At 38.0% G+C, this 22,040-nt stretch overlaps 1 protein-coding gene and 1 long non-coding RNA gene across 3 annotated transcripts in view; one reads left to right on the top strand and one right to left on the bottom strand.

Annotated features, from left to right (window-relative positions):
• Positions 1-2,079: 2,079 nt before the first annotated feature.
• The window catches only part of itga11a (integrin, alpha 11a), a 59,126-nt gene continuing 39,165 nt past the window's right edge, over positions 2,080-22,040 (bottom strand). Inside the window, exons 15-30 of the mRNA XM_055045101.1 lie at positions 17,542-17,672; positions 17,250-17,416; positions 15,475-15,614; positions 13,552-13,662; positions 13,382-13,467; positions 12,164-12,374; positions 11,983-12,081; positions 7,202-7,278; positions 7,021-7,104; positions 6,774-6,864; positions 6,555-6,668; positions 5,224-5,307; positions 5,022-5,132; positions 4,792-4,887; positions 3,610-3,723; positions 2,080-3,342 (exon numbers count right to left, since the gene is read on the bottom strand). Coding sequence (XP_054901076.1) covers positions 3,265-3,342; positions 3,610-3,723; positions 4,792-4,887; positions 5,022-5,132; positions 5,224-5,307; positions 6,555-6,668; positions 6,774-6,864; positions 7,021-7,104; positions 7,202-7,278; positions 11,983-12,081; positions 12,164-12,374; positions 13,382-13,467; positions 13,552-13,662; positions 15,475-15,614; positions 17,250-17,416; positions 17,542-17,672 — 1,794 coding nt within the window. The 3' untranslated portion in view covers positions 2,080-3,264. The remainder of the gene's footprint in view (positions 3,343-3,609; positions 3,724-4,791; positions 4,888-5,021; positions 5,133-5,223; positions 5,308-6,554; positions 6,669-6,773; positions 6,865-7,020; positions 7,105-7,201; positions 7,279-11,982; positions 12,082-12,163; positions 12,375-13,381; positions 13,468-13,551; positions 13,663-15,474; positions 15,615-17,249; positions 17,417-17,541; positions 17,673-22,040) is intronic.
• On the top strand, positions 19,289-21,917 carry LOC129369590 (uncharacterized). 2 transcript variants are annotated; one of them, XR_008606955.1, is made up of 4 exons: positions 19,289-19,447; positions 20,415-20,506; positions 21,082-21,172; positions 21,335-21,917. It is a non-coding gene; the product is annotated as an uncharacterized LOC129369590 (long non-coding RNA). The 2 variants fall into 2 exon arrangements; XR_008606954.1 differs by having other exon boundaries at positions 20,415-21,172.

Below are 22,040 nucleotides of genomic sequence, written 5' to 3'. Positions count from 1 at the left end.
GATTTAAATGCCAGACTTCATCCAAATTAATATGAAATGCTCATCTCAGCAGCGCAACAAGTAAAACTGATTTAAATAAGTTCAATAAGCATATGGTGATGTATTTAAAAAGTGAATTCTCTGCTCATTTTGAGTTTGCCGCTAATAAAAAGCAATCGGTTTTTCATAAATCAAGCAAATATTAAGATAAAAAAGAATAAAAAAATTATGCATTGTCAATTTTGAAACACAGCTCTGCTGAAAAGTGTGGCCACAAGCTCCAAGTCATTGGTTAGGGATATTTTTGCATGACTTGCATTGTTGCATGGAGACAATCAGCTAGAGGCTGTCATCTGTCAGATGTTCAGGAAGTTCAGATTGTTTATCAGCCTTCTGCTCATTGACATCCAGTAGCTCCAGTGATTTAGGAATGCCAGCACTCCACTTAAAGTCATACAAACATAGGATATCACATAGGATATAATATTTTATATAGATCTGTTGATTGTACAGAAATTAAAAACAATCAAGCCAATTGTAAATCAAATCCAAATGAACCAAATCCATTCAAGTGTCATGGAGCCACTTAAATCTCAAGTCTTATGGTGTCAACATGAAAATGAATAAATCAGAATCTACTTAAAAACAAAGTGTCAGGTGATTAAGAGCCCAGTTTGTTAATTGCCTTCATTTCAATTGTCTCTGAAAGTTCAAGTCTGAGTCCAACACTACACCCAGACTTGAAACCAGGTCAGTATTTTCTAGCTGGGTCGATAAACAGATTCCTCAAGGAGAGGGACAGTTACAGTAAAAAGAAAACAAGCAGGAGATCTTAATGTGTTTGAGGTGCAGGAGAGTACAGAGGGTAGAGGGTGAGACATTATTAATATATATGTGTGTAATGTATCTACAGGGTGAGTCAGTTTCTCTGATTCACCCTGTAGTGTTCATCCATGTGTTTACAGCAGCGTACTGCGTGACAGCGGGGCGAGCGTGACATCTTCCCCATGGGCTAAACCATTGACCCGCTCACCCATCGGCCCACTGGGGAAATCCCTGGTAGTCCCACATGCCAGTCTGCCCCCGGGACCAAGCATTTTCCAGTCTACTTCAAGTTTCCAACCGGGTTTCTGTCCCATATGTGTATGGCATTAAAAGGATCTGGAACTTCAGTTTTTCCACTGAGAGCTCTGGTTTACACAGCAAATGCCATGTGGGTGAAATTTTATGGATGATACTCTGATGTCCCATTCTCCTGAAGGCAGCACAGAGCTGCAGCACCAGAAACCCAAAAGAAACACTGAAGTTCTATCCACAATAACTCCAGAAACAACCACGAAAATCAAAACATCAACAACAGTGATAGTAATATTAATAATAAAATAATATTCAGTGAAAAGTAGCCTACAAATTTTTTGATGGATAATGGACAAAAGGGCGCTGGCTCAAAAAAAAGGTTGAGAAGCACTGATTTAGATTTTTCAATCTTTTAGTTTTTACTAGCAAATGATTAAACTATAGTACTTTTCTTTCAAGTAATATAACAGTGCCTTTCTGCACTGTTCTATTATATAACCCCAAAAGAGTAGGATGCATTTATTCATTTACGTATTTAGGTTGTGATGTGTCAGATTGCTAAAAGATAAAATGATAAAACATTTTAAAAATTCCAAATTGGTTTGGACACTTTTACAAGGCAATATACTCGGTCCAACTTCCATGCTTGATCCATCTTCTATAAACAGAGTTTGTAACAAATATGAAGCCATGGATTTACTTATAAAATGAAAATTAAGTTATTCAAAGTACATCTTAAATGGTACTGATATAACGTATATTATGTCATTTCAGAGCTTTCTCAACACAAAATGAGTAGCACCAGTTTCAGTGAGTTTTTATAGTTTTAGTCTAAAATATTAAAGAGTTGCAACAAAGCTATAGAATTGATCTGTTGTAAAGTTGTTCAGAAATAATCTCCGAAAGTCAGTCACCTTGATTAAAGACAGGAATATTTTCTTACCATGTTGTAAGTTTAGAAATGAGTGAGAATTGTAAATCTCAGAAGAACACTGAGATGACACTTTAAAAACAATAAACAAATCCATTTCCACATCAATTTATTCTTTGCTTTTCTTTCAAATTGTACAGCAACAGGTACAAGTGTTAATAACAGAAATGATGTAAGAGGAACATTTCCAGTCCATTTGCAGCCCAAACTCATCAGATAACCAATACAGACAAAAATAAACAACAACCATGTTTAATTTTTGACCATATTACAGCTTTCCACATCATGTCAACGGAACACATGGATCCATATGTGTCTTCTATATTCCTATTTGTAATATCTCCTAATAAGTTAGTATTTCATGCACACCTTTTGCTCTGATGCAGTGCACAATAAAAGGCATGAAACCGTCTCACTCTGATCATTCTGTAGCACAAAGCTATTTTTTTTATTTATTTTTTTGCTTAACTTAAAAAAAAATGCAATATATAATGTGGAAATATTATTTAAAAAATTTAATACTGAAATTTAAAAAGGTACTTGGTTATTTACAACTTCAAGTTAATTTTGTACAATGTCAAACAAAAAAGTGCATCGAAATGATTTAAAGAGCATCTTGTGTTTGAGGATGTAGGATTCAGGAGCGTCCTTTTCTATACTTAAAGGAAAGCATCTGAAAGCGAAACATCATGCATCTCATTTTTCTTCTTTCATAGATTCTGACAGCTAAACACAATGGAGATTATTACTACGTAACACCTTGACAGCGGCATCATCGATTGGGTGGAAAGTCACCCACAAACTTTTTTTTCTTCTCCAAGATTAATTAATGTTAAATAAATATGCACAAATAGGAAATAGACATAAAAACGTCGAACCAAATGACTAGAAACAGTTCCATTCGTTTTTGGGTTTTTTTGTTCATTTTTTTTTTTTACATAAAGCCAAAAAGAAAAGTACCACCACGGCTCCAAGATCTGTGGAGGGACGGCACCACAGGCAGTGGAACATGGAGAAAAAAAGTGGGACCAATGTTGTATCAGTGCAAGAATGCTGAGTGAGTGCGACAGTGCTGACTCGAGGGTCAGAGGCTGGTGACGCGGGACAAGTCCGGTGCACTGATTAAAGCCTTGCATCAGTGGACATGCGGCCCCGTCTGTGTGACAGCCACTGCGGGGCCGGGGAGCGGCTAGGAGAGAGGTGCGGGGGTGTTGAGGTGGTCCCTGAGTGTCTCGTCCCCTGTGGGAAAGGTGTCTGCAGGACTCAGTCAGCCTGTGTTACCGCTCCTCGGCTACTTTGCCGTTGGCCTCCTGCTCGTCCTTCTCTTTCCGTTTCTGTCTCCGGAAGAAGCCAAGCTGCAGGGACGATCGGTCATACGAAGAAACAAGGTTACGGCTTTGTGCTGGAAATATACGTCACTACGATGTCATGCATACTTTGTGGTTCATCAGGTGTGAACCAATTTCGGGATGTTTTTGAAGAAACAAACATTTTACTCATAACAATGAGCATAAAGTAGCATGAAGGACTCAATTTAAACCACTACTTCTCTATTATAGTTTCATAGCAGGATCTGTTATTACTGGTGAACTAAGATGTAAAGTGGGACATGAGAACCTTACCTTCCACAGAGCCAGGCAGAGAAGAGCTAACAATAAGAGCCCCCCCAGTGTGCTGCCAACAATAATCCAGGTAGGGATTCTGTAATCTCCCTCCTTCCTGATCTCCAGGATTATCTGTTAAACAACATCAGAAACATGTCACCTCACCAAAAGTACTCAGGTGTCTTGAAGCTTCATTATATGATAAATATAAATATTTCTTAGTGTCGCGCACATGATGCAATGCGTGATGGAACATCAGCAATGTTAGACAGCAATCTATAAAAGATGATAGATGTTAATCAGGATTGAGAAGTGAGGGCGACACTTAGGGTTGCGGTCTATGTTGGTAGTAATATGTGAGTGTTTTATTCTGCACTTATAATTGAGTGAGGTTCATCTGGTTAATGTCCTCAGCATTAATAAATCAGCCTTTTCCCAGCAAAGATCAGTCTTCTCTTGGTTTCTTTCTTTTTGTTAAGTTTTTTTTAGTAATCTCAGTCTCATACATAGATCTGACAGTGGGCCTTTATGTGCTGCCTTCTCTTTGATCACAGCTGCTAACCTGTTAAACAAAAGTTAAGTTTTTGCTAAAAAGAAATATTGTTCAGTATTGTTCGTTATTAAAACACACACACACAACAAAGGATAGTTGCAGACCTTCGATTCACCGTTTTTACATGGTAATGATTTCCACTTTCCACAAATCATGAATTTTAATAATAAGAGGAAATAGAGTATGACAATGATTAACGACCACTAGATGGCAGCAAAGTTCAACATTTAAGTTCATACCTTGACGGCGTGTGCTGCTGGTCCTTTCGGTCCCTCAGCACCACAAAGCAAATTCACTCAAACAGGGACATTCATAGAGTGGCTACACTTATCAGGCAGTGGAACATGGAGAAAAAAAGCCCAGCCCAGCCCAGCTGGAGACTTATCAGTGTCTGTGCTCCCTATAGTTATTGTTACAGTTAATGTTCAGTCAGTAAAATGTGTCGATGACAAAAATAAATATCACTTTCTTTTGAAAATTATTTTAAAGGCTGCTTTCCTGAAACAGACGAAACCAAAATCAAAAAAGAAAACCAAGAAACCAAAGCACTGATCATAGTCGGATGTTTTTAAGGAGCCAGTTTCGGATTGGGTCAAACCCGGGGCAGGAGCCGTTTCCAGCAGCAGCAGCAGCAGTTGTTGACTCACATGTCTGACAGGCTTTTCTTCATGTAGGAACATGGGGCTGGCGGAGGGGAGCTCCACTGACGCACTCGTTATCAGTTCCAAGACTTTAAACTTCAGCTGGAGACAAAAATCAAAGCATGCAGCCACTATTTTACCACAAGTCTCATAGAAGAGGTAAAACAGCAAACAGTGAGTTGAGCAGCGACTCGGTGCTGCGTTTACGGAATGCGTGTTTGGAGGTTAGAGCTCACTGCGTGTAACGTATCTATCCTCAGCGCTCCTGTGATTCGAACTCCGATGTCTCTGTGGGAGGCGACGTTGACCGTGCACTGGATTGGCACGGTGAATGTGTTGGACTGGTTCTGAGCGGAGAAACGAATTAAGGGTGACGACAAAGCTGAATACTATTATTTGTGGTTGCAGTTTATTGCTGGTCTTTTCTTTTAACTTTACCAAGCGGGAGAAGCGGGACAGATCCTCCGGGGAAGCTCTGCTCAGCGCGATGTGCTGCGGCGGTAAGCAGCGTGTGCCGTCTCTCTGAGGGGGGGGGAAATAAAGTCAAGGTGCCTTCTTACATCATTAATGTAAAACCATTAATGTTTGTTTACAGTAAGCAATTTTTTCTTTTTCTTTTGCCCAGTTTTGCAGTTTCCATTTTTGTTTTTTTCTGATTCCAGTCAAATCCAAGTATTTGCATCTTGGAACGTTACAAACTAAAACGCAATCAAAGAGCAGCCGGTGGTAGATTTTGTTATGGAGGATGTGACTTTTTGACCAGGGCGGGCCTCTCTGTGGCAGGCGCTGTGTAAACACTGGAACAACAGCTAACTGCAGACCTGGAGATATTTACTCTGAATTGGTGCAACATAAATCAACTGGACTTAATGACACTAAAATTGGTGTCTGATTCACAGGTTGGATAAACTGAGGGGGCTACATTGAGGTTTTTAATGTTTGCATTACATTTTAATCTTATCTAGTCATACAAAAATCATTCATGCTTTGACAAATTCACTCAACATACATTCATTAAGACACACAACTCAGATTTAATACTTCTTTTATCTATTTTGTAGAAACTAAAGGAAACATTTTGAATGTTCGATTTGAAAAAAAATTAATACTAAAAAAACAATGCCTACCAGATAAATTAGAGGGTGCAAAATTGTAGGTCATTCTTTTTTCTTTGCAATTTTCTTTCAAAGAACCAGAGTGTATTTTGTGATCTTTTAAAGTGGTCATGATCAATTGTCGCCACAGAGCCTTTAATGATGTTGTGTTTTGCCTTGACATTCGATTCAGTTTTAGTAAGTGATCATGGTTCCATGTCGAAAAGTGTTTTAACAAAACAAGGGTCAGGCATAGCAGAGGTCGGTCTACATCCATCTATCGAGTCACGTTGTTCAAAACTTCTTCAAAAATAGCAACAGTCCTGAGAGATTCAACATCCTCCAGATAGGTGTTTCACATTTTAAGTTGATATAACAATGGGACTCACCTCGACAGAGGAGCGAAGGCGTGAAATAAAAAAAAAGGGAACATTTCTGATTCTTGGGTCAGAGTCAATTTTTTAACATTAAAATAAGATTTTTCTGCAGTTAAAAATGAGCTAAAAGGCAACAAAACCCCAAAGGATCACTTTTCAAGATCTCTAGCATTGAGCTACTTATCAAGAAGAATCCATTTCTTTTATAAGACGGTGTGAGTGTTTGAAACTAAACATAAATCTTTTTGGGTCATTGTCATTTAAATGAACCGTATTCACTTCCGGGTTGTGAACTCACCTCATCGATATAGAAGTCAAATATCTGCAGGAGCTGGTTCCCGTTCTGTGTCATTTCTGGAACCTCAATGTTTAGCTGGAGATCTCTAACCGGGAAATAGCCAAGGTTCTGAATCTGAGAGTCACACAGAGATAAAGAAAAAGAGAGGGGGTGAATGGTGTGAATTGTTTTCCTGTATGAAACATTAAAGATAAGGAGGTGATAAAAATTCCTTCTCACCTGGAATGTGAAGTTAAAAGGAGGGCCGATAACGCCAGGCTCCTCCAGCGAAAGCTCTGGTTTGATCTCGTAGCGTGTCGGGTTTGAGTCCCTTTCGATGCAAACAGTAAAAATAAACAGAGGCACCCCACGACTTTAAGTATTTCATTTTCACTTGAACTTAACAAATAGATTCTGTATATATAAGTAACAGCAATCATTTCAGCAGTGTTAACTGTTTGGTAAGAAGTTAAGGAATTTGACAAACCTGGTAAAGAGAAGGTCTCCCTCATAATTCAGTGAGTAATAACTATCGTTAACATTATCAGCCCTGTTCACTTCTTCGCCATCGCTGCAGAGAGAGCAAATACACACCTTTTGTCTTTCATAAATGTAGAAAACGATGTTTAGAAGAGATCCATTCCATGGAGAACGTGTATAGTTGGTACCTGCTGGCCTCCAGGAGAACTCTGAGATGGTCCAGGAAGACGGCACGACTGAACTCAAACTCCAGGCGAAACGACACCTACACCAAGGAAAAAACAAAAAACAAACATTATTCTCTCTAAAACCCCGTAGATACACAAATGCATCAAAGTAATGTAGATAAGAAGTTGAAAAGTTAATTAATTTTAGTAACTTCACCTAAGAAGTGAAACTCGTACTCATGACTCTTATTCATGATGCACGTCAAGCGTTTATTTGCCATTTTGAAGATTTATACAGCTAATAAAAACCAACATTTATTTCCTATATTCAAATATTGCAGAAGTCGAGTTAAAAACATACGATAGAAATGTCGACCTTCTCAGTTCTATGTACTGAACAGTATATGCCATATAAGACCAGCAGATGATCTGGTTTCTCAAATCACTGCAGACTGTGGAAGCTTTTCACTGGTCCTAAGTTCGGATCCTGTGCCTTTTCCACTCTTCCTTCAGACTTTATGTTGTTTATTTTCTAGTGCATTACACATTTTACATCCACCTCTAAGTGTCTGGTTCAGGAGTGCCTTAACTCAGCTCTCAACTCTTGGCTGGGCGTGGTTGTGTAACTTTTATTGTTTTTTAAAAAGACTTTTTCCTTCCACTAAATGTTCCACTAACATGCTTGGATACATCCTTGACAAATGACAAATGACCCTTTACTGGCTACCTTCCACCCATTGGTGTCGAATGGAGAGCCAGCAGTGTTCGTCATGATTGTGTCGGTCAAAACATGGTCACAAGATTACATATATGTTTGTCATATTTAAATTTCTGAAGTTGAATTTGGGCTTTTCATCAGCTGTAAGTCGAAAGCATCCAAATAAATAAAGATACATGCTTGAAGGTTTCACTCAGTCATTCCTTTTGGAAATGGATCATTGATATAAAAAGGCTTTTTGATAATTTTCTGATTAATTGAGGAGCGCAGTAACTCAGAAGTGTCTCCACAAGTGATTTTACAGATCTATGCTTCCCAGTAGTAAAGGCTCTGAGTTATGGATTTAGTGCAAACACAGCAATAATCTGCTGTATCCTCTGGATTTGACCTCAGGCAGTCATTTACACAGTCGGTGCTACTTAAAGACAGCAGGGGGAACATTTCTTTAGTTCGGGGAATTTCAAAACTCTCACAAGGAACAAATAGAAACAAAGATGGAAAAAGTCAATGATTAGTATATGTTCCCAAAAAAGAGCAAAACAAAACCGGGGTCTGTCAAGCAGCGACGGTATGATCGGCACACAGAGCAGGAGCGCAGTCGAGTCGAGCATTGTTTACAATCCTCTGTAGCATAATGAAGTCCTGATGGATCCAGTCTGACCACAGAGGAATTCACAACATGGTTACCGGAGCTTCCCTCCTCCACGGAGAGGCTCGTCTGAGATGAACCACAGGCACAGCGTGAAGACCTTATTGTTTTTATTAAGACCAAACAAATATGACGAGCATGCTACAACTGATGATACTCTTCGTCTGAGTGACTTATGTTCTTTCATTAAAAAAAAAAAAAAAAACAACCTGAAATGAAACGTGCAGAAACAATTGCTGTCTCGGTTTCCTCCCACAGTCTGAAAAACATGCTTTTTTGTATTAAGTGGAGACGTTGAAATCACCTCTAGTACAGTTTGTCTGGCTCTGTGTTGGATCTGTGATGGACGGCTGACCTGTTTTCAGGCACCATGGCCCCTAAAAACTGACACCAACGATGGATGGATTTGTAATTATGTCAATAATGTGTGCAGTGAAAAAAGAAACTGTAATGAATGATGAACTGAACTGATTAAAACATCCCTTTGGATGGTTTGGAAACTGTAATTTTGTTATATGTTCAGAACCTTTTTGGACATAAATAACGTAACTCCATTATGTAGACATATTATGTCGTTGTACACCTACTGCGCCTTACAAATGTACTAATACCCCCATGAATCTTTCACTCTCTGGCAAATTGCAAACCAAATCAGCATTTCATACGACTGACCAAACAATAAGTAATGTGTTATTGGGAAGTGGAAGGAAAACTGCATGTTTATGTCAGTTTTGCAATAAAACAATAATCGCAGGACGTACAAATACATAAAATCTAAAATAATTCACCATTTCAACTATAAGCAGGCTGCTCCTACAAAGCTTTTTGACTTCTTTTTTAAAAACTGACTTCTGTTCAACTTTAATTACAATTATTGGTAGAAAGATCTGTCTTTCATTGCTCTGTAAATAAAGATGCATTTGAGAGAATTAGTTTTTTGCCCTGGGAATAGGAACCGTCTTTCATGTCTCATGACATATTCATGTGAATTTAAATTGTTCTTTAACTGAACAAACAAAAAACTTGGACTTTGAAATAAAAAAATAAAATTCCATGTTGATGATAGTAGTTAACATCCTATCATAGCCAGTCTAGATTATAATTTATGGTGTCTATGCTAGTCCTATAGGAACAATTCAATGCTAATTAGCTTTATTCTGCATCATCTAAGTCTTTGCCCAAATTATCTGACAATAGTCAAGATAATTTGAGATAATTAAAGTTTAATCCCATCAGCTGGCAGAAATGTATCTTAATGAAGCCAAAGCTCGACCCATTCTCCTTACAACAGCTTCTGTGTCTTGACCAAGACAATTTGTTATCCGTGTTTCTTTTTTTCCTCTTGATTCCTATTTCCCCCACTGGTCTCTTTCTTGTTTTCTTTTCTCCAACCGCAATGCCTCTGAAAGGAGAAGGCTGACCAGCATTGTGAAGATTCCTGCTACAAGCTTGGGAAAAAACGAAACAACCTCTATAATGAGGACATAAACTGGAACCAAACGTGCTGAGAGGAAGCTTGATTACACAAAGACACCAACTAATGAGCACCAATGGGTGCAAAACACTAAGAGTGGACCCAGGACGGCCACCAACATGTGCACAACATAAAGGTTTAAGCTTTACAGAATTTTTTTGTATTCTGCATTGGAGAGAAGCAACCAAAGAAGGCAAAACTGCCTTTTTCCTAAAAAAGAAAGAAAAAAAAAGCTTGCATCAAAGTTCCTATTTTCCTTCAGCAAAAGAGTGGTTTGGACTGGTTTGGCAGCTGCCCAGGTGTACAATCATCCTTGTTTAACATTCACCACATTTTTAAAAGGAACTTGACCAGAGCAGTCCAGCTTTGTGGCTCTGGATGCTGTTCAGGCAGAATGAGCGGGTATGAATCATTCTGGGAGATTTAAAGGGTGGCCTGGTGCTCCAGGTTCAAGCTGCTGGAGAGAAACAGCACAGAAACGATGGATGTTTTGTTGCCCGGAGACGAGCATTGTTTGTTATAAATACATGGTTAAGCTTTAAGCTTCTCCCTTTATTTCTCCACACAAAATTTACGTGAATATTTAAAGCGAGGGAGATTATTGTCAGAACATGAACAAAAAAGATGGGTTTTAGACACAACAAGAAGGATTTAAGTGCTTTTATATGAAAGGCAAGATAAAAGAACAATGTCGTCCTTATCTGGGTTCATCCAAACATCACCTTCTAAATAATGAAGTTAAGTTTCTTCCCTTAAAAAAAAACACAGAATAATGTGGAATCCCGTAAATAGTGCTGACTTTACAGCTGAGTGGAGAAGGTTAGAAACAGCAGAATTGATAGTAAAATCAGAAACAGATGAGGGCAAAATGAGATCGCAAACTTTTTCTCTCCAAAAAAATGTCCTTCCTCCAAAAAAATGTCCTTCCTACAGTAGGTTAATATCCACTGAAAGATCACAGCCTGAAACTTATGACTATGTTCTATGTTTAAAAATCTGCCATGCATTTGCATAAATCAACGTACTTTTTTTCCCCTTTTTGTTTCTTTTTAAGTTTTAGCGGTTTTTATTGCAAAGTCAGTGGACTTTGCAGTCAGGGAGGGGAGAGACTCTGAGAGATGCAGCAGATGCCCCGAGACCTGGAGTCAAACCCAGGACAGTCTTATCACCTGAGCCACCCAGCGCTCCTCCCATCATGTCTTATTTAGGACTCTAGTAGTTTCAAAACAGTAGAAATGAGCTTGGCTTAGCTGAAGAATTGACTCTTTTGCTTCCCTTTTGTTATCTACAACAAGTAGTATATTTACTGTCCGTCAGCTTCTTAACATGCCCCATTTTGGCAAGACACCACTCCCCGGTAAACAAAGCCAGACTGACAAAGCATAGAAAGGGACTTTCTAAAACTCATTTTGGACAGAAAAAAAAGAGCAAACACTGCTGTCTAATTCTAAGAAATGTTTAAAATCTCTTCAAGGCTTCGTTTTTAAAGCCGTAATTGAAATTTTACTGTGCAACCTTCTTGATTTCAGAGCCGACTGATTTTTATTTGCTTAACATAAGCAGTTTGTCCTCTTGGTTTGAGGTTGAACTTTCAGATTTAGAGTTCAAGCGGCTAGAACTGAAGTCAGGAATTAAGAGCATGAGGGAGAAAAAGGTATTATGTTGCAGCAATTTAACAGGGTTGTGAGGGATGTTATCTACTCCCAGGCCTATAAATAAATCCCCCTTAAATCCATTCTGGATACAAATTAAGATATGAATGTTGATTGTAATCTTGAATGTGTTGTTTGGTTTAATCGAGCCGTTAACTCAGATGTAATACAAAGAAAAAGAAGATGAAGGGCATCTTAAAGCTGCAGCTTATGTTTTTAGAGTTGTCATCTCTTACAAAATTATTAGTGCTGTGTGTTTTTTTAGAATGGAATGTGATCTCAGAGTACTTCACATTGTGCTATTCTTACCTGTGATTTGGCTCGCATGAACGGTGCACTGACATTGCAGATCTTCTCATTTCTCTTCTTTTCCTCTGTGTTGCAGTCGATTTTGATTTCTGAGGTGTCCTGAAATAACAAACAACAGTGTTCAGATTTTATTGCACGGAAGAAGACGAAACTACAGACCAGATAACAGATCGAGGCGAACCTTCACTATGAGGCTCGAGAAGCGCAGATTGGGCGTGTATGTGATATTGACCAGGGCGTTGTAGGCGTTCTCTCCTCTGTTCTCCAGTTTGACGTCCACCACCATCCTTCTCTTGTTTCCCTCAATGACCCGCAGCGACCCTTCGGACCCTGCTCCGCCCTGACGGCGGCAGAAAACGCCACGAGACTGCACAGGACGAGCACAGAACTGTCTGGGAGACAGTGAAAACACAAGCCAGAAGTTGAGTTTACGGAGTGTAGGTGGGAGAGAATATGCTTTTTTAAAAATAATTGTGGCTATACATTTTGAGACTAACAGATGTGCAGACTTTACTGCTTCGGTGCAGTTACAAGTTTTTGTCAGTGTCTTGTTCTAGTTTCTTTTTCAACCTTTCAGCCATTTCACCAGACATATTTTAGCCCCGGAGATTGTCACAATTATTTGTCCCCTCGCTTCTTGAGGAATGACCACGAAAAGGGAAGTTTTCAAGCCATGAACCCAGAAGTTCAATGAACCCAGAAGTTTAATGTATCGTCTTTCCATTAGATTCTTTTTACGATGTGATAATTATTGTTCATTTCCGACTTGCTGTGAATTATTGGGCTAAGGGGCTTTGATTCCATTTATTCATGGGCATATTTTTTTAGGGGAACACTGAGTAAGCAACCATTAACAAGATGGTCTGCAGTTGCTGACTCAGAGGCATTATGTCTTCTTTGGACAGATGTGGCTAACAGTTTCTGAAGAGACGGGGTCATTTTGACCTCACAAGCTTTTTACTCTATGTACCTTTTTACAAGAGTTTTCTTTTTATAGTTTCGGGAACTGACGGTCTGACGGGACACCCTCCTACTCCCTCTTCTGCACTGTCCGACTGCCACATCTAATTTGTGGAGAGTTACAGGATGCATCGCCTGAGAAAATAACTTCCCCCAAAGTCTCTCAGGTCACATTTCACAACTTCCTGCACAGTCCTGGATGCTTTTCTTATTGAGAAGAAGCTACTTTATTGCCTTTCTTTACAATGTTAGCCTCCAAATAGATTCTGTTGGAACATTCCTGAGCAAGCTTTGCCCTGGTGGCAACCTTTGACCGATTCATTTTAAGGAGAGGTTCCTGGACCTTCCTGAACCTTTTGGAGAATTTCATTCACTTTTCAAACTTTTACCCACTTTCACCCACTTCTACATGTGCTGTGATTAATGTAAGTGTACCCACTTTCGAGTCATCAGATCGTTTGTGCTCTGCAGGGACAAGTCCGGCATGCAGCGGTCATCCTCATCACAGCCATTCCAGAAGGGCAGCTGCTCAAACAAATGGATCCTTTTGTTCGCAATTTTACTTTGACTCAGTCTAAAAATTGTTCACCAACTTAAAAGTACACTCACCTCCGTCTTTACAATAGCAGGCCAGCTGTCATCTAGAACAGGTCCCTGGTCTAGATCTTCCAGTCCTACTTGCACAGCAAACAGTATGGGTCTTGCATAATCCGTAGTCTCCTATATATAAATAAGAAAACCAGTTCACTCAAACAGCAATCACTGAAATAGGTCTGTCACTACAACTATATTTTCACTATTTTCTATATTTTGCCATAGATTTTCAAAAGCATCTCTGAAGGCATAAATTGTTTGAAATTTCTTTTTTGAACTCGATAATGACCAAAAGTTAAAGCCCAGTTTTTATGAGTGAATTATATTTATGACTTTTTTATCTGAAGAAACAAAACAACTGAGAGAAAATGCTGGGTATGTGTTAGAATTGAGATTGGCCATAAAGTGTAGGACAGATCAACCAATCAAATCCTTCATTATGTGGGTGGGCTTTATAATCATAGTCACTTATGTCTCTGTTGAGAAAAACAATAACAGTTGAGCCTGAGGGCTTCTTCATTGTAGTTGGCCGACTTCCCTCAGAAGCAGGGAGGCTATGTTAGCTATGTCCACAAAGCTCAGTGTGGCATTCTCAGTCACACTTTTAACACAATGTCAGAAATTATGGCTCAAGAAAAGACTCAGCACAATGCTCAATGTAGACCAGAAAGACAAGCATTTGAGTGTCTTTTCAGCTCTTCAGCCTGCACTGCAGGATGAATTTTAGTTTAAAAATGCATGCTCCTTATTTTGGAAAAACTTTGCGTAAGACAGGTTATTTCCAATTAAATTGATGGGACTGTGCTCTGAAGTTTTTCTAGCATTTACGAGAGTGTTAAGCTGCTGGACTACTAATAGACTCAATAAAGGCATAAAAGGAGACAATCACATATTTCTACACTGGACATAAAAACAAGATAACTTTCACTTCTGTTATTAAATTGTGAGCAATTCGGATGCCATGCTACTACAAATTGCACTTATATAAGGATCTGAAAATCACAGTGGAGCCAATATATAACAGTAGGTCTTGTACATTTGCCTTACTGTTTATTTTTCTTTGTCTAAAAATTTCTCTGCTCAGCAACAAGAATGGCATAAATGCCATTCTTCTTTGGAAGACAGAACAGAATAAAAGGGTGCGCCACATTCTGGTTTTAAGTCACAGTCCTACAACTGCTGTGGACCTACTTACTAAGAAATTAAAATGAAACCACAAAACGTTATGAATGAATGACTAATAAGTCTCTATCTGAATCATTCGTCCAAGTTGGAAGGGAAAACGTAATATTCTTAAATTGTGGTTAAGGACGGTGCAAAATCAATCACATCGGCCCCCAGGACAACCTTTGAGTAACCTTGTAGTAAATCTTTGTTTTGAAATAAAGTGTGGCTTAAGATTTTATAGATTGTTCTTCCAATCACTGAAAAAAAAATCCTCAACTTCCCAGCTCTGGGTTTGTCAGCTTTCTTGTGCTTTCTTGTGTGTTTGGTGACTGTCTTTCATTCTGCATTCAACCAAAGAGTTCCTGAGTGTGATAGTTTGATTAACTGTCAGAGGATTTACCATAAAGACTAAAAATATATTGTTTTTTTTGGATGTTACTTGTCTTTTGCTTATGAATTATTGGATTTATACAACAGGATCTGATCAGAAGATCTTGGTCACTGAGCCACGGTTTACCACTGTACTTTATTACTGACATTGCAGAAGTACATCATATTCAGCTACAAATAGCAATCATACATATCAGAAACCCTTTAAATTGTCTAAAATACAAGAACATCAGAATTTTTCTTACAAATCCTCCTTGTTTGAAACATCAATTCTTTGACTACCAACATGTAATATTTACAAAGGAAAATAATCAAAAACATGACAACAATTTTGACTCCATGCCTTCATGTGACTTTGGTTTTCCACATTTTGAGCCTCACCATGACATGGAAGTAGATGTGTTCGCAGGCTTCACTTCCAGGACGCAGAGTCAGGTTTTGAGGTTGCATCTTGCTCGGGTGATCCAACACGGCCCGAGGGTTGAAACGTCTCTCCAAAATGGAGACATTATACCTGATCCCTGTTTGGACCAGAAATGGGATTAGTAGTAACCCCTCCAGTTTTATTAATAGAAGTTTGGCTGATTGAATACCATTTACGGAAAATAATATCACTGCATTACTGCAAAAAATAAATAAATAAATAATAATAATAACAATAATTCCCTTGACTTTTGTATTTGATCAACGTGTGACCATCCCTTACAAGAGTCCAAACTCTGTGGCTTTCCCCAGAACACATTGTGCTAGATGTTATTTGCTTATGGGCTTATGTTGTAATGGAATGAGGAAAAATCTAGAGTCCGAAATTATTCATGCATTATGTTTGAGGTCAACAAGAGAATTGGAAACCTGCAGGACTCTTAATGCAGAAATTAAATTCATATGTGGTAAAATCAATTATAAAGTTTTGGTCCTTTTTTTATGTCACTACTCTAATTTTAAATGTTTAAGAGCTTCAGAGCCAATTTCTGTTTCGCAAAATAAATTAAAAAATCTGGGTCTTTGTTTTGTAGACAATGTTCAGAAATATTGTACATAGATAAACATAATTGAGATTAACTTTGATCGAGGCAGAAGAAAAATTCGTCAGGCCGCAGGAACCTCTCGATCACCAGAACATCTGCCATGCATTACTCGGCAGACATGACGAAGGGAAAAATCAAACAAATGTGTTCTGCAGCATTCAGCCATGAAGGGCAAGATAACTCCCCTTTTCTCTTCCTCTTTTCTGTTCTGGCACGAACAGCAGATTTGATAAAGATGTCGCCGGGTCAAAAGTTTAACTCCCCTGTGCACAATAAAGTGGCACTCTGATGGTACTGCTGTAAAAACAAACGGTAATATTGTTTAGGATTACACAGATTTAATGATTTATTGGCGCCAATTTTCTTAATTTTGGGAGATAGGTGATTGGCCAATACTTACATGTGAGGCCGATCTGATTCTTCAATCTTATCTACTGTACCTCTGTACAGGTCTAAGAATCATTTGCTGTGCCAAGAGGCAGGTTTGACTGGTAGACTGGCACACAATGTCACGTCTGTACATTTGCAGTTAACAATAGTCAGCAATTGGTGCACCCTTACTTCTTTTTGTGCCCTTTGCAAGAGAGTGGTCAATATTTCTTTATTGTGAATGAAAGCAACTGGAGATGCAGATTTATTCACAGTTAAAAACACATCTGAATGTGCCCAAGTTGTAGTGACGTAGCAGTTTTCAAGGCCGCAGCTTCATTTTGGCAGAGAAGAAGCAGCGAGGCCAGAATCTCTTAACGCTAGTAAAGCTTTTTCTCTGAATAGAACGATCCATTACAGTTCTTTACAGGCATCCAGAACACTGCTTAGTAAGACTTTAATAAACTTATTTAACCACTTTAATAACCTAATACTTTTTCTGAACTTTGAAACAATTATATTTGAATTGTAAAAAGGATTTTTCAAACCAAAGGCTGATAAAAGAAGTCAAGAGCACTCACAAGTCTAATAGTTATGTAACTAAACAATTTTCTCTACCTTATCTTTGCGTTTCTGACTGAATTACAACAAACAGCTAAATAAGTATCACATAAAACAGCTTGGACAAACAATACAGAAGGGAAGGAAGTAGCAATATGCAGATGTTATCCCTGCATATGATTGTTTTTGCTGGCTTACCTATTTCCTGTGTGGGAGGAATGGCCGTCCTGGCAGTGATGTTGAAGCACACAATCGCTGACATGCAGGTCACGTCTTTACCACCTCGCTGACAGTCTTTCACAAAGATATTCACCTTGCTGGGCTCAAACCTGACATTGGTGTAAATCCGCACAACGCTCCTTGACCTGTGAGGGTCACAAAGGTGAGACTGTCAGGCTGAAGTGCGTTTCTGGAAAACAACGTGTCTGTTGACATTTCCTGGAGAGTTTAGCATAAAATAGTTATTGCACAAGCAGAGTTTTATACAGACCATAGGAGAACGGCAGCTCCGAGGGAACCCACTGCCAGGTCCACTAAACCATCGTCATTCATGTCCATGGTGCCATGGATGCTGCGGCCAAAGTACTGCAGGCCCGGAGCCAAATCTACTGCTGCTATTCTCTGGATGACAGACAGCAGATGAAGAATGTGTTTAAATTATTTCAAACACCAGTTTACATTCAAATGAAGAAAGTTTTATGTGTGAAATAACAAGAACATAGTTTCGTAATGGTTATTATTATTATTTGCATTTAAATATCACCGACATCTTGGAATGCTAAAAGTAAAAAAAAAAAAAGGCAATTGAGGACATTGAAAATAATTTTCATTCAGCAGTCTAGAAATTTAGTAGTTTTTTATTACTTTGGTCAGTATATTATTATTAATTATATTAAGTCAGTACAATTAAATCATACTGACTGAATTATTATTCTGCATCTCCTATATTGCTCAAGATATACCATTGCTACTCCATAATCGTCTCAACTTTTTGCTTTGGTTTCTGTTGTCTTTTCAGTAGCAACTTGTATTTAATTATGGATTTAACTTCTGTAGACTAAAGGCCATAAGCCTCCATTTGATTCTTCAGATTATCAACAGTGTAAAAACCGACCATTATGCGGTGCTCAGTTAGGTTTTAGTATGTAATTTGTCTTTTTTATTTATCAACACTTAAAAAGATGACTCTTTTAAAGCCAAATCATTAAATTCCAAAAAGAAATGCAGCAATTTATTAATATAGCAAAACACAACTCTGTTTTAATTCAAGGGTATAAAAGGATTTACAGTGTGCTGGACCTTACACTGTAAAAAAGGAACCTCAGGGGTTATCACATTAACAAAAGAATATCATGTACTGTTAACTAAATAATTCCATGTTTGAGCCAAAAACATGATACAATCATGTTGCATAAACAAGATATTCCACAACTTCAACGTTTATAAAATTGAATCATGTTGAGAGAACATGATTCATTATAGTCAGACCGATCCTATGCTGAAGACCACGAGTGAGATCACGGGATATCACGCAAGTTCACGCAAGATTACGGGAAATCAGGGGATATCACGCGAGAATACGCGAGACAATCGGTTTCCTCTCGCAAATGGAATAAAATGTATTCAAGGTGAGATAACGTGATTGAATTACGTCAGCTAGATCTTCCGCCAAAAAAAAGAACGTCGGGGCGTATTACATTAACAAAAGAATATCATGTATCTTTCACTCAATAATGTTGGGTTTGAAGCAAAAACGTGATAAAATCATGTTGGATAAACAAGATATTCCACGACTTCACATTTATAAAATTGAATCATGTTGAGCTAACATGATTCATTATAGTCAGACTGATATTGTGCTGACGACAACGAGTGAGATCACGGGATATCACGCGAGAACACGCGAGACAATCGGTTTTTTTCTCTCAACTGGACTAATGTGATTGAATGACGTTATCTCAACTTGAATACATCTAATTAACATATATATACCCACCGCGGGTGGTTCTTATCCTCTGAGCTCGGGTCCTCTACCAGAGGACCCGAGCTCTTGGTTGTGCCAAGATATATATATATAAGATATATATATATATATATATATATATATATATTATATATATATATATATATATATATATATATATATATATATATATATATATGTTTTTTTATTTTTTTATTCAATATTAATATTTGTCAAAGTTAATCTAATAAAAAAAAAACACAGTGACGTCAGTTCCAAAGCGCTATTGTGTCAGACTCATCTCCCGCTGAAGAGGATCCAGCGACATCAAGAGATTACGGAAAATCACGCGAGATAACTGGCTTGCACCTTGTTGGGTTTTTTCAAAGGCAGAGGGGAGATTCCTGGCGTGCATCTGCTTAATTTGAAGAAGGTAAGAGTCAAACTATTTTCATCTAAATCCATATAAAAATATGTAACTTAAAATTTCTCTACATTTGCACCATTTTCTACTTGTTCCATACTTGTGTCACATTATTTCATGTTCTGTAGATTAAGTCGGTTAGGTTAAGGCAGTTAGCTATATGTGATATCATTGGTAAGTTTACATTTATCGCCGCACCATGTTAGGTACATTCTGTGCGAAAAAACTCTGCAGAGCCATATGTAGTGTAAGGGTCACAAAGCTGCTGCCAGAGACACAAATGGACCCCAGAAATGTCACAGTTTTGCTCCTCCTGAGCTCCCTGGAGGTTTAGTGGATTTTTAACACACGGATCTAACATCAGTCTATTTCTAACTATTTTAATTCTATTTCAGTAATGTTACTATGGAGGTAAACGTAGATACACACTTTGGTACCTTTCTATCATCATCGAGATTCTTAATTAATTATGGTAATAAAAAGTCCTACATTTCAGTCGGTGAAACCTGCAGAAAGCATTGCTTTCTGAGCTTTGTTAAATGTTCCTAAAATACCTGTTAGTTATGGATTTCTAGTATATTTTGTCAGGCTAAAACTCTCAATGGATTATCCATTATTACAGACTTGAGCTTTCTATTTTTTTTCTTTAAAATACATATTCCTCTGCTGTAAAGATGTTGGTTTTTTTTTGGACTCTTCTTTGTTGTCCCCAAATAATTGTAGCTCAGAAACAATATTGAAGTTCATTGGTTTAATTTTGAAATGTTGATGTTTTTTGTGTTGATTGTGCTCATTTTGACCTTTGTTACTATTGCTTTCTACCATGTTCAATTCACCATTGTTCTGCACATATGTGCTTGCATGTGTCCAGTGGTTATATTCATGAGGCATTCAAGGGTCTTGTACTAAAAGATACAACTCAGTTCAGTATGAATTGCATATTTTAATGGCTGAAAATATATCTGATCTCTTTCAGAACATCACCTGATCACCTATCTGTAATCCACCTGCTTAAGTTCTGGTCAAGGGGCTCATCGGCTATCAAGTTATAGATTTCAGTGGCTAATAGTAAGTTTTGCCAGATCTAAAGTGACTGAATGTAGTGTTAGAGAGCTTATAAAGCTAGGGTTCAGCTAAACATTTATTTGGCCAGTCTGTTTTATTTGTCTTTATTTGCGTGGGGATGTGGAAATGTAAGGAGTGTAGTCTCTCTCTGTCTCGTAGATATGACCTGTTAAAACATTTTACACTTAAACACCGGCATATGCGATGTTACCCATGCCCACACATAGACTGTCCATGTACTTGTAAGACATGGAATGCTTTGCATATTCATTTAAGTAGAAGGATATAGACTGTGTTGACCATTCTGTACTTTTCACATATTTCTTTGGTGATATATTCATGTCTTTATTTAAACCTCTAACAGCTTCAGTTAGATGTTTAAATAAAATGTTAAACTCCATTTTAGTCATGGCATAATGAAGGGATACTAACAATTTTAAATATCTTTCAAACAGACTGCAAGTCACTGATCACTTTTGTTGTGACTTCCTTTGAATGCAGCTATGTTTTCAAGTGTGTGAACCTATACTGCTGGAGTTTTGAGATTGTTCTCATTGTTTTTTAATCTGCATATTTAGGAAGACACTGCTGAGGTCAGATGAGAGTGCATCCTCAAAGGTCTGTGTGTACCTAAATGAAGATCCAGAGAAGCTGGTGAGGGAGTACATGGTATGTTAAATTCTCTTTGTGTTTATAATAGAAGTCCTAAGAGTTGTTAAAATACTTTCACCAACTAAGGTCCATGAGTGACTCAATCAATGTCAGTCTAATTTATTTATTTAATTACATGTGAATTGTCTCCCCCCCAATACCCTTCCCTAACTCCCTTAGGACGTTGATGAATGTGCAGAAATGGCCAAAGCCGAGGCTGTCCTCGGAATCGTCATTTGAGCAGAGGGTGCAGAGGCTGCCGATGCACATCTGGATGTTGGGATTGTCCTGGAGGAGGTGGAAGTTATGAACAGCTTGGGCAGTGTATCTTCTGCAATAGTGATGCTGCTGGGACTAATCTACGCACTAAACTTGAGCTACCCTCAAGTTTAGTGCGTTCAGCACTCAACTTGCTCAGTAACTCAAGCATACCTTTGAAGTAATACAGGAAATAATGAAATTGGATGGAAAGAACTTATCAAAGAAAGCACAAGTTCTCAATATGAAACTTGCCGCTAAGTTGAGTAAAGTTTCATATGGAAAATGAGTGTTTAAAGTCTGCAGTAAAAAAGATTTATATTGTTACAGTTCTCTAAGTTGAGCAACTATAATGACATGTTTATGTTGTAAAGAATTGGCTGGGAAATGAAACTGTAACCTTTTTGTAGTTGTTTTTTTTATTTCAATGTCCAACTCAGCTGTTTTGTGCTGTGTAAAAAAACGATGTATAACAATTTTGAAAATACAATTGTGTTGTACCTTTTCTAATTGTTGAGTGTTCTTCCTACACTTTCACCTAGTGCTATCTTAAAATGCTTGATTAACGCTTGAAAAAATGTCTTTGAACTAACATCATGAAATAATGGAAAGGATTTCCACACGATTA

Source organism: Poeciliopsis prolifica, unplaced genomic scaffold (genome assembly GCF_027474105.1).
Source record: "Poeciliopsis prolifica strain line A6 unplaced genomic scaffold, Auburn_PproV2 SCAFFOLD021, whole genome shotgun sequence".
NCBI lineage: Eukaryota > Metazoa > Chordata > Actinopteri > Cyprinodontiformes > Poeciliidae > Poeciliopsis > Poeciliopsis prolifica.
This window is presented reverse-complemented; position numbering and strand designations above follow the sequence as displayed.